Source organism: Mytilus californianus, unplaced genomic scaffold (genome assembly GCF_021869535.1).
Source record: "Mytilus californianus isolate M0D057914Y unplaced genomic scaffold, xbMytCali1.0.p SCAF_21, whole genome shotgun sequence".
Taxonomy (NCBI): domain Eukaryota; kingdom Metazoa; phylum Mollusca; class Bivalvia; order Mytilida; family Mytilidae; genus Mytilus; species Mytilus californianus.
The window spans coordinates 5,592,456-5,605,974 of NW_026262670.1; the positions used below are offsets into that span (position 1 = coordinate 5,592,456).

The following is a 13,519-nucleotide window of genomic DNA, read 5'->3' on the forward strand; positions in this document are numbered from 1 at the left end:
AGATTTTTTTTGCTGGTAATTTACAATTTGTTTTTGATAAACCTTCACTTTAATATTCACATTTTTGGCTCAAAGCATTCTTGATGAAGGCTAATCCAAAAAGGTATTAAGAACTTAAAGGACCATTTGTTAATTCTTGTGATTGTGTAAAGATAAGCTGTAGATTTTTATTAATTCTCATTTTTTTCTCCAATCCAAATCTGTTTATGTTTAAAATCACCATGAAGACTATTGCATATAATAATAAGGCTTTATGATAACTACCTGTACACATAGAGATGCCTTTAACATCTATCTGATATTGTCTATTCTCTATGGCCGACCCAGGTTGATGTGTCAGGTTAGCGTGAAGGGCTCTATGATATAGTTCCTTATCTGTTGGATGTCTAGGCAGTGGATTATCAGCCTGAGGTACAACAGACAGAGACTGGAAACATGCCATCAAAATATTCTGGTCTAATAAGTCAGGCCCTGAATGACTGCTTTCAGCCTCTTTTTTATTAGAATTTTGCACTTTTGGCATGAAGAGTCTTACACTAGACATGTTGATGTAGATTAATGGTAAATTACCAGCTGTCAGGATTGGTAATAACTGCTTTGGTGTATTAGACTTCAACACATATTCTGTTTTCTTTTCTTTAGATTTAGATGATTTCCCTTGTGAAAGATTAAAACAATCCAGAATTGTGTTCACTGCAGGTGCTTGAAATATCAAATCAAATGGTTCAATAGTTAAACACACTTCACATATATACTTATGAAAATACAGGTCATGTGAGTCAGCACCATCTCCTATACTTCCCATGTCCGCTAAATCATCGTTCAACTTCCTCATTTTCTTGGCCACGTTTTTACACAGTGCTCTTGTGAAAGTGAAATTGAGAAAGCTGTGAGTTACATCCCTTGTTGTGGCTTCTCTAGAGGGGAAGTTAGAAAGAGTATGTTGGTCAGTTGAAAACAGTTTGTTAGAAATTATATGAATGTCATGTGGTATTTCCTTCTGACAGGTCATCAGGATTCCTAAGTAAGGACCTTCATCCCATTGGTTGCTGTTAAAGAGACAAATAATATTAACAAGGAATTTTCATTATGAGTGGGTTTTTTTCATTTGATACTTGTAAAAGTAAAGTTTTGAAGCCATGACATGATCTAAATCAAATATATTGAAAAAGGCCTGAACTGGAGAGAGTAGTCATTCTGATATATATTTAGATCCTATCTGATCTTGTTGTATGATAATTTCATTAACTACTATATCAAAAAGAGGAATATTACAGAAGTGCTTTAAAAATTTGAAAATTTCACTTTATTATGAACATAAAAGCTGTTATACATAAAAAGAATAAATCATTTTTTCACAACCATTATAATCAGAATTTTACAATTTTCAATAGTATTCAAGAGAACTGTATGTGATAGTTTACAATTTGACCTTTGAACTTTACCTTGTATTACTTTTATGATAGATATGAGCATTGCATGACCCACATTTAACCTTGGCCTTGGTATAAACTTGTTCTACATCTAATGACAAGGTCAAGTCATCTAAGGTTAATGTCACTCTACTACCTAAAATATAATGAATATTCTAAAATATTATCTATAGGAGAAACAATTTTTCCTCTCTCTGCTCTCTTAAGACATACACCCAGTATAATATCAATCACAATCTAATTTTATATATATAGCTACATCCAAGGTTACGTTTGTATTATTAAAGAATACTTTCTTACTGTTACTCAGTTGATAACACCAAGTTCCTCAGTCTAAAATAAATTTCAATGAATGTGGCTATTTTGGTCCCTTTTTTTTTAGTTTAGATACTCTTCAATATAAGTAAAATATCCTCCCGAAATTTTAGCCTTTTATGTCTGTGATGATTTTTTTTCTAGAAACATTTGCATTTATTTTAATTTTTATATTCTCCCATTTCCAGCAGGGTACTAAATTATATTTTTACTTTGTCATTCAAATAAATAAAATTATTCAATTAAATTGTAGATTAAAAACCTTTTGTCATGATTTTGGTTAGGCTCTTTGTCTCAAAGTTTCTACTGTAGTATTTTGTGGACAGGATATTTTGCCTCTTCCTTGGTCCTGTCTGTCTTTTTTTCAACTCATCTTTTCAATTAGCATATTATTTTTTTTCTTTTAACTTTTCTAACATTTTGAAATCCATTGCAGGAAGAATTGAACTTTATGGTCTGAAAAATACATGTACTTACTTTCTTTAGTGATAGCCTCACTATAAAATCTCAACTCCAGCTTTGGAAGTGTCCATTGTAACCATAGTGACAGTTTGACCTTGTCTGCTGACTTTTCAAGGTCAAGGTTAGGTGTTGGTTCTCTTGATGTGACATCTGACGTCTCTGTTTCTGTCATCCCTGTGTAGTCTCTGGACTGACCTAGTGGTGTTGGTTCAGGTAGGGCTATTTCTGATAAGTCTGGTTTGTCCACTGTAGGTGTATGTGTCTGTTCTGATTTGTGTAGTGATTTGATTAGGGACATTACCATACCAAATAGTCCTGTCAGTTGGTTTAATAAACTGGTACATAAAACAACCTGCAAACAACAAGTTGCTATATCAAAATTACAGAGAAATTAGAATGTTCTTGAAATGATGAAATGGGTTTGCTTATTTGGAAGTACAAATTTATGTTTGCAATTTGTGATGCCAAATAATGGCTCTCCTGAAACCCCTTCTTTTGTTTATCCAGACTTTACAACTGAGACATGCTATCAATAGAAGTATGTATGATCTTAGTAATATAAATAACTCAAACATACAAGGCTTATAATTTTGTACTCCTGATGTGGGTTTCATCTACAAATGACTCATCTGTGACAATCGAATCAAAAACTGAAACAGGCCAACTTCAAGTATACAGTTGTAATAATACATGGTGTTTACTAGTTTAACATATAAATCCAATCTGATCAAAACAAATTTTGTGTAAAAATAGAGTAGAAAGGTGTTAACAATAAACTGATATGTAAAGTTTAAGGTCAAAAGTGTGGCAACCTTGAAACTGATGTAACATACCTGAGGTTTAGATATTGCCATGACAACAGCATGCATATCAGTATGTAAACACAGTCCTAGTGATGATATATTGTCTGAGGTGGGAGGGTTATACTTTGTGGTGACACCGATCGTACAGCTAACAGTCGTAGGTTTGATGATTGGTACTACAGTCTGTTTAGAGAGTATGGTATGTACACAAAAATGATTCAAAACCATTCTCCATGGCAACTTCTCTCCTGTATAATAAATAATGGTTACACAAAAATACAATAATTGTTTTTACCATATCTTCCTACTTTTTGTGATGATCAAAGTTGGATTTAATTTATTTTCTACAGAACTATTTTACTTGTCCCATCAGACAAGCTTGATATGGCTTTTACATGTCCTACCTTTTTTTCCTCTGGTACCTGAAAATCGGACAAGCGTTATTATAGAGCCCTGTTATTGCCCTTCAACTGTTTTCTACTCTTTTGTTAGGTTCTTGTCTCTTTGCCACATTCTTTTCTCAATTCTATTGAAAATTTTGTACTTATTTGAGTATTGATAAACTTTTACCCACAAAATCCACGAAAATTGATATCACATGAATAATAATGAATCCACAGTATACAATAAATTTTATTTGCTTTTGTTTTTAGATTTTCTTATAAGTGAATAATACTCTTTTTTTAACAACAGTTAAGCCTATGTAACGGGTCTATTATTTAAATAATGAAATAATGCTACTTCAATATAATGTTGTCTGTTTTAGGACAACAGGCTTAAAATTAAATTTAGAATTCTTTCATACATTTTTGTATTATTCAAAATTATCAGTCAATATGTGTTTTATAAGGATCACCAGTCCTTCACCTTTCATTTGATACCTTTATTTCTATAATATGTTCTATGCGTAGGAACTCTTGTCTTAAATTTGTACTTTTCAATATGTTCTTGTTTGACAGGGCTCAATTTGTGTGATACACCTTACAAAGTCTATCTTAATCATTTTGCAAAGAATTGCAATCAAACCTGTGCTAGATTAGTGAGGTGGGAGGTGGGGTTTTTTTTTTGGCTTCTTGTAGAAGGCCCCACTGTGACTTTAAGATAAAGAACAGCAATAAATGTGCCACTACTTTGCTTTTTGTGTGTTTTTTTTAAAGTGCATGTACTGATTTTGTGTCATGGATGGCTACCCCATATCCTTTTTTTTCTAATAAAATCTCTTTATATTGTGCAAGAAAACCTCACCCACTAAGGATCCTTCCATAGAGTTGACAGGTATCTCCTGTATACAGGACGTGGACTTCATCCCAGAACTAGTGATGTGAATCTGTGGTAGACAGACCACTAAAGTGGGAGGTAAGGTATTAGATGTAACAGCTGACATCAGATTCTGTGAAATGTCTACACTGGGTTCTGTCAGGTGTAAAGGTGATTGATGGATAAATATAGCACAACTTTTAACCTCTATCTGAAATATTGAATAACTAGGTCGAGTCAGGTTAAGTGTTGATTGGTGGATAAATATAGCACAACTTTTAACCTCTATCTGAAATATTGAATAACTAGGGTGAGTCAGGTTAAGTGTTGATTGGTGGATAACTATAGCGCAACTTTTAACCTCTATCTGAAATATTGAATAACTAGGGTGAGTCAGGTGTAAAGGTGATTGATGGATAAATATAGCACAACTTTTAACCTCTATCTGAAATATTGAATAACTAGGTCGAGTCAGGTTAAGTGTTGATTGGTGGATAAATATAGCACAACTTTTAACCTCTATCTGAAATATTGAATAACTAGGGTGAGTCAGGTTAAGTGTTGATTGGTGGATAAATATAGCACAACTTTTAACCTCTATCTGAAATATTGAATAACTAGGGTGAGTCAGGTTAAGTGTTGATTGGTGGATAACTATAGCACAACTTTTAACCTCTATCTGAAATATTGAATAACTAGGGTGAGTCAGGTTAAGTGTTGATTGGTGGATAAATATAGCACAACTTTTAACCTCTATCTGAAATATTGAATAACTAGGTCGAGTCAGGTTAAGTGTTGATTGGTGGATAAATATAGCACAACTTTTAACCTCTATCTGAAATATTGAATAACTAGGGTGAGTCAGGTTAAGTGTTGATTGGTGGATAACTATAGCACAACTTTTAACCTCTATCTGAAATATTGAATAACTAGGGTGAGTCAGGTTAAGTGTTGATTGGTGGATAAATATAGCACAACTTTTAACCTCTATCTGAAATATTGAATAACTAGGTCGAGTCAGGTTAAGTGTTGATTGGTGGATAAATATAGCACAACTTTTAACCTCTATCTGAAATATTGAATAACTAGGGTGAGTCAGGTTAAGTGTTGATTGGTGGATAAATATAGCATAACTTTTAACCTCTATCTGAATATTGAATAACTAGGGTGAGTCAGGTTAAGTGTTGATTGGTGGATAAATATAGCACAACTTAAGCTTTTAACCTCTATCTGAAATATTGAATAACAAGGGTGAGTCAGGTTAAGTGTTGATTGATGGTTAAAGGAGACATGACACGATTTTTTTAAATTAATTTTTTTTTTATTAAATTAATAAATATTAGTCTTAAAACATGTTTTGTACAATTTTGCTGGTCAAAACCTGATAAATCAGCATTTTTCTGGTCAAAGAATCAAGCGCTTGTCATTAAGAATGATTTTTAATTAGATAACGATCACGTGATCGTGCTGATGTCAGTGGTTACAAGCTGGGAAAATGTCTCTTAACTGGACAATGTCGATACACTATGGACGGTATTGACAGCACTTTTCCAGATTACTGACAAACTATAAAGACATTGTGTGTGAAAAATAACCAAGAAAAGGATATTAATTCTTCATGCGAAGAGTCCAAAAACGACCATTTTTCAGACAATACCGATCGGATTGTTACAATACATATTTGGTTTGTCTGATGAATAAATTTAATAGACCACTTTCTGCATTTTTTCATTTAAATAAAACTACTTTTTAATCATGATTGAAGATATAAATTTCTAATTATTGATGATCAAATTGTTCTTTTTTTTCTCTCTGTTACGGTAATGTTATAATTATGTGTGCGCCAGAAGCAGAAAAAAACCGATAGTAAAAGTCAAATTAGGCGTTCGCAAAGTGTCCGTTTTTATTTTTTTTTTTATTACATAGAGACTTTTAATAGGTATACATTATCACCAAAAGTTATGCTTATAATTTTTTTGGTTGGAAACCATACATCACACAAAAAGGATTTGTATAGTGAAAAATCCTTTATCACACTATTTCTGCATTAGGATATTCAATTAACAATTTTATTACTTTCCCCCTTTTATGTAAACAATTCAATTCAATATTTTATTTACGTCTCACCTAATGTATAAAATTACACAATACAAAACATTTATTGGAGGCTGTTGTTTTAGTGATTAAATGTTGACACCTATAGCATACTTGACCAGGTGAAAGGTAAGAAGGCACCTGTAGTGTGATTTAGTCACGTGTTATGTTATTTACCTTTAAAAATCATACATTTCTAAGAAAAACTATCTTATGTTGAAATCATTAATATAGTTATACTACACTTCTAAAGTATGCTATTCCATCCAGACCCTTATAAATCTAACTTCAAATTTAAGGAATTACACAAAGTAATATTTCCACCCCTCTCTTCCAAATATCATTTAGCAATCAATTTGGTTATTGCTACCAGCAAAACGCTTGAGTCCAGGAAAATTTTTGCAACACATAATGTTCTTTTTCAAAATATTTTTTCTAAAAGGGGTCATTTGAATAAATTATAGATTTTCAATCGGACGGAGCAGGAAAATTTTTTCATGTAACATACTTCAGTCTTCGAGAACATGAGTTGTGTATTAGCTGTACTTGGCTTTGATCTAGCTAACAGCATTTGTGCGTTGTCTCTATTGTTTTAACATTAGTGGTTTCTCTACTTCATACTGAAGTTTTGCGTTAGACTGGTTTTTATAGTTCTTATGTACTGCTGTAAGACCACTGTCACACGTTGGGAGGGGGAGAGGGTACCGTAGGCGCTCACAAAAATATACCACCAACACATTTTGAATGTGCCTGTCTTCAATCAGGAGCATATAGATCAGTTGTTGTCGTTGATTCATGTCAGTCAATTTTTTTCTACGGAAATTATTTTGTTATAAATAAGTTTGTTTTCTTGTTAAAATTGTTTCACATCTTCACGTTGAGAACTTTTATAGCCGAATATACGGTATGGGGTTTTCTCATTATTGGAGGTCGTACGGTAAACGACACTTTCTTCATTTATTATAAAGTTTCCATTTTAAAATGAAATTTTTTTCATCATCTGAATCTTAACCAACTAAATAGTTGTCAATAATTATATTCGATGTTCAATATAATAAAATTGAGAATGGAAATAGGGAATGTGTCAGAAAAAGAATGTAAAAGACATGATTCACATTCTCGTATCATTTCCTTGTTTCCTTTTTATGCTTTATGTCTAACATTTTCTTATGAAGTTATAGACTTGCAAGCATACAAGAATATTACTTTTCCATCTCAAGAAGACAATTAAAAAATGCATCTGTTGTAAACCTTTTTATATCTGCATATTCTTAAAAGCAATAAAAATAAGATCTATACACAGGTTGTCTATTAGTTATCAACACGGGTTAGGGTATTTAACTGGTGGTGCATAGGGTATTGTATGGTCGTACTACAGGTATTCATTAAACATATATGATCAGGTAGTTGTACCTGTTTTCTGTACACAACAATAATATATTCCAATCTCACCTGTGCCCTCGGCAAAACCAACATTCAGGATGTACACAAAGAGCTTTTGAAGTAATATTGCGCAATCAATATATGTCTTTATCAATCCCCCATGTGGAGTGACACTTGAAGTTTGCAACTTCAAACGAGACCCGAAATTGCGAAACTCAATCATCTGTACCGTACACCTGTGACCTATGATGAACTCATGGCATGGCACCCGAGACCCCAACTCTGGAATCCTAATGAAAGTGGGCGAAAAGAAGTGTAGTTTGGGCTTGTTAAAAAGTCCCATCTTTACACCTTCTAAGTCTGTGTGTCATTCAAAAAACAGAAAATGTCATTCAAAAAACAGAAAATATCATGTCAATATTCTTTTTAATTATATTGTTGAATCCATCGGCATCACACATAATCATTGTTTATCACTGTCATGCGTTTTGTTGGATAATAATCGAAACTAAATTTATGCTGTACCCATATGTCAATATGAATGAATGTAACCACTGACGTAGTAGCCTCGTTCTGAGTGACTTCCGGGATGGAAATATGCATATTTGACAGGTCGATAAATCGTTGCATTAAAATCTCATTAAAATACATATTTTCCTAAATAGTTGACACTTATATTGCTATCGATGTATTTTTGGGGAAAGTTAAGTATAAATAAACATTTTGAAACACAAATTGAAAATCGTGTCATGTCTCCTTTAAATATAGCACTTGTGTTATAAAATTGTTTAAGATAGTAAAATGTATGTAAATATCAAATCAGAAATCATCACAAAAATATCAGAATTTATTTCTTAGTAAAGACAACCATTGACTAGGTTGTTCACAGGCACATGGACATAAATTTAAGTATAAACGTACTCAATCCTTTAAATATTAATCAGATATTAAACCAATGTCCATTAAATAATAACATAGATCTTTGAATTATAGATTATCAATTTCTTGCTAACTTAACTTTTGTCTCGGTTTTATTCTTTTATTAACAAAATCTTACATGTACTTGTAGCATTCTCAGTAAAGGAAACATGGCTGCCAGTCTTTCACCCCACTGATCTTTGACCTTTGTATCTGTCTTCTTATTGGTGGGTTTCTGAGATGTAGATCTGTTTCTGGAATGTGTTTTAGTTTTGGTGAAGGATGTTGTATCTAAAGCTACGGATCCAGTACTGGAAGCTGAAGATAAAAACATATACATGACTGGATATAAGTATGCTCATTAAAGAAAAATCCAGTACTAGGAACTGAAGATAAAAACATATACATGTCTGGATATAAGTATATTCATTAAAGAAAAATCCAGTACTAGGAACTGAAGATAAAAACATATACATGACTGGATATAAGTATGCTCATTAAAGGGGCATTGGATGTAAAATTCATGTTCACCAATTTGACTCAAATTCTCATATTTGATTTATAACATACTATACATACACTGTAAATTCAGAAATTATTGCGTGCATTTATTATTGCGATATTGTCATTTTAGACTTAAATGCGATTTTAAATTTTTACGATTTTGAGAAAAATCCTGTTTAATTCATATAAAATATTTCAAATTGCGAGTTTAAATTATTGCGTTTACAACTCTGTTGCATTTTTCGCAATAATAAAAACCTCGCAAAAATTTCTGAATTTACAGTATCTAAATTATAAAAAGTCTAAAACAAACAAATTACAAGACATGGGTGCGATAATATGTATCATGGTTTCATGTGTATTTTAGTCTAGACGCCATCTAATGTGACATATTTTGTAATGATCTATTTTTAGACCCTACCTTGAGACATATGTTGTAATGATCTATTTTTAGACCCTACCTTGAGACATATGTTGTAATGAGCTATTTTTAGACCCTACCTTGAGACATATGTTGTAATGATATACAGTGTTCCAGCTAGGATTTCAAAAGGGCAGGGTGCCAATCCTGAAAAAGGGCATTTAACGCGTGATATGATAATATGAAAAGGGCATGTTTTAATAAAGATTATAATCAAACATTTTTTGTTCATTGAATCACTGGTTTTATATATACAAGAACAACATCATAAGCCCAGAGAAAAACTATCTTTCTACTTTTTAGGCTGAAAACTTGTCAAGCAGCTTGTCACACAAGTTTTAAATCATTGCTTGGCACAGTTAAGCTTTATATGCAGTATTGTTTGAAAAATGTCCTGCTTCATTCTGTTTCTATGGTCTGACACACTTAACAAGTTTAACCTTTCTACCTTTTCTGTGCTTAATGGCAATACAGCACAAAACAGCTGTAAATGCACAATGTTAGGATATAGTGAACAGTGAAAATTTGGATTGAAAATAAAAAATACAGAAAAAGATGACCAAGGCACCCTACCAACCCTAGGCCTGCTACTAAGACCCTCTTAAACTTTTCCCATAACTCAAAACACCTAAACATATAAATTCTAAAGCCAGAAGTATGAAGACATATTTTATAATATCTTAGTAGGTTACTCAATGCTAGGAAAAAATAAGATTGAGTTATCTTTCTTTATTTGGGTGTGCTCCTTCTTTGGAGGATAATAAACAGTACATGTACGTAGAAGATGTAAATACGATCAACAATATGGCGGCCGATTTTGTTATTTTAGTATAAAAAATGAAGGCAGTCATTGAAAAATACGTCTTAATTTGCTATTTATTTCACGGAAAACAATAAGAGCAATGTTTTTAACGAGTTGATTATGGTATTCGACTTTCTGTCAATTACGTTTTCTCCATGAAACTACGGTAAACATTGCCCAAGTTGTATGAACATTTCTTCAAGTTCAAAGACAGATGCCGACTGACCGATTCTATTTGAATGAATTAATGTTGATGATCATTAAATAACCCATCCGATAAACGGATTGCCTATAACAACAGATTATGACACCTGTTGTAACCGTTGATTAGCTTGGGGTCGTAAACAAAGTCATATACTTGTCGCCAGGTAAATTTTCGTAATTGGCTGATCATATCAATACGAACAAAATAATATACCAATCAATCTTCAAAAAAGGCAGGGCGCCCTGCAAACTGTAAAAAGGGCACAGGGCGGCACTCGGGAAAGGGCGGGCGGACCGCCCTGTGAAAACGACCTAGCTGGAACACTGATATATTGTTAGACCCTACCTTGAGACATATGTTGTAATGAGCTATTTTTAGACCCTACCTTGAGACATATGTTGTAATGATCTATTTTTAGACCCTACCTTGAGACATATGTTGTAATGAGCTATTTTTAGACCCTACCTCGAGACATATGTTGTAATGATCTATTTTTAGACCCTACCTTGAGACATATGTTGTAATGATCTATTTTGAGACCCTACCTTGAGACATATGTTGTAATGGAAAAGCTGCCTGGGCAATAGCTTGATCAACCTGAACAGGTTCTTTCTTGTGCTCTGTTGATGTTTCTTTCTTCTTTGGTCTATATTCAAACCAGTCTGACAAAGATGGATCTATAGCACAGATAACACCTTCTGTATTTAGTAACAGTAAGCTTGGAACTGGAAAAAATAAGATACGGTAATTAACTTCATCTGGAGATGCTTATTACTGCTATGATTTGATTTGATTTTTTGTGTTTTAACGCCACTTTTAAGCACCGCTTTTGGGCTATTTCGTGGCGGCCAGTTTTTATTGGTGGAGGAAGCCGGAGTGCCTGGAGAAAACCACCGACCTTCGATAGGAAAACTGACAATCCTAGTCAATTAAGATTGGAGTCGAGTGCACACGCACGAGCGGGGTTCGAACTCACAACCTCAGTGTTGACTGGCTAGTGATTACAGTAGTAACTACTTAGACCACTCGGCCACCGAGGCCCCTATTACTGCTATGTAAACAACTGTTAACACTGACATGTATATGTCACCTATAAAGAGGTCAATAATACACATACCCTTAGTTCTGTAAAAGATATTCTACAATAATACACATACCCTTAGTTCTGTAAAAGATATTCTACATTTTCTATTTATACATTTGTTAAATTAAGGTTTTATCATTAGATTTTTCAATATTTGCTACTATTTAGAATGAGAGAATGTTTTTTGAAATCCATCTAGGGAATAAGTGTGTAGATTAATGGTATCATTTCTCAGCAAAACATCAGCATGCACTTTATTTATCAAATTTTCAGGTTTCTGTTTTGCCTTTTAAAGGAATATATATGCAAATTATTATTTTGTTGTTAAATTGATTGTCAGTTAAAGGGAGATAATTCCAAGTAGTTTTTTTATTAATTTGAAAATTCTACATTTGTAATGCTGGGACCAATATATTAATGTATTAGTTCCACCTTAACATTAGAAAAACTCTGATTGACAGAGAATTTAAAATGCAAGTATTTCTTCTTGCAAATACTACTTTTTATAACAATAAAAACATCTTAAATTGCCTTTTACAGGCAATGCATATTCAAAGAATTTAATGGTTCTTTAGTAATTTTATAGGGTTGTAAAAGCATTTAACAAGCACACATCTTTAAGAATGAAGCTTTTCCGCTCTTCATACAAAATGCACTTTGGTATAGCTTGTCATTAATGTATATCATATCTGTAAAGTACTCAATACAAACCATTCGATATAGTCTTTTCATGGGGTAACTGTATGGTGAATGTTAGGAAGTCATTCTTATCTTCAGTCAGAGGAGAGGGGTTCTGAAAGTACTCTGTAGATGTTAATTTGTTTGTATTGGCAGGACAGCATACAACAGGGATGATAGATCCGGCCTGTATATCTGTAAAAAAAAAATTGCCTATTTATTACCATCTTTTGAATCAGAATAATACAGTCATAACACTCCTGGATATTAAAAAGTTTTTATGACTACTGTATCAGAGAAAAAACTTTTGGCTTTTACATGTAATGAAATAATGAAGTTAGTTTATAGGGAAGAATAAGATTCTAAATATACCTTGTAATTATAGTTAATAGCTGATAATCATACTGCTATTAATTTGATGCTAAAATTTTGATGAAAATTGTTAAGGCTTCGATAAACATGCTAATGTGCATTAAATAACAGGTGTACATGTCTTTACCATATAATATATCTTGAACAGATGATAAAGTTCCTGTGTAAGCTGTTACTAGTGATGTAATACATTAATAAGAAGTGTACATGTATTTACCATACAGAATAACTTGAACAGATGATAAAGTTCCTGTGTAAGCTGTTACTAGTGATGTAATACATTAATAAGAAGTGTACATGTATTTACCATACAGAATAACTTGAACAGATGATAAAGTTCCCGTGTAAGCTGTTACTAATGATGTGATACACTGCTTCATCTCAAAACCATTTACATTCACCTCAAGTAATGGTAACACCACTTGGTCGTCATCTACAACAGAGGTCAAAGGTCATAGAAGAAAAAGAATGTACACATTATATAATAGAAAAAAGTTAGATATTACCATTTACTACAGATCTGATTATGATGTGGTATGATTGCCAAAGACACAACTAAACACAAGTGTCCAAATGACATATATGTTGAAAATATAGATCCCCATACAGCCTTCAACAATGACCAAAACCCATACAATATTGTAAGATATAAAAGCCTTGGCTATGACAATATGTGAAACAATTCAACAATTCAAAAGAGAAAACTAACAACTTGATTTATGTATAAAATGATAAACATAGCAAAATACTTATTTAACTTACTTAAAAATTTATTACTTACATTTAGT

General features: G+C 32.5%; 1 protein-coding gene across 9 annotated transcripts in view; it reads right to left on the minus strand.

Annotated features, from left to right (window-relative positions):
• LOC127731980 (intermembrane lipid transfer protein VPS13B-like) overlaps positions 1-13,519 on the minus strand; it is a 100,425-nt gene that overhangs the window by 71,658 nt on the left and 15,248 nt on the right. For all 9 annotated transcript variants that reach the window (XM_052240961.1, XM_052240964.1, XM_052240963.1 and 6 more), the window contains 9 exons: positions 13,039-13,164; positions 12,393-12,554; positions 11,143-11,322; positions 8,805-8,983; positions 4,259-4,481; positions 3,044-3,261; positions 2,226-2,562; positions 1,446-1,569; positions 265-1,049 (listed from right to left, as the gene is read on the minus strand). In XM_052240961.1, the coding sequence (XP_052096921.1) occupies positions 265-1,049; positions 1,446-1,569; positions 2,226-2,562; positions 3,044-3,261; positions 4,259-4,481; positions 8,805-8,983; positions 11,143-11,322; positions 12,393-12,554; positions 13,039-13,164 (2,334 nt within the window). The remainder of the gene's footprint in view (positions 1-264; positions 1,050-1,445; positions 1,570-2,225; positions 2,563-3,043; positions 3,262-4,258; positions 4,482-8,804; positions 8,984-11,142; positions 11,323-12,392; positions 12,555-13,038; positions 13,165-13,519) is intronic.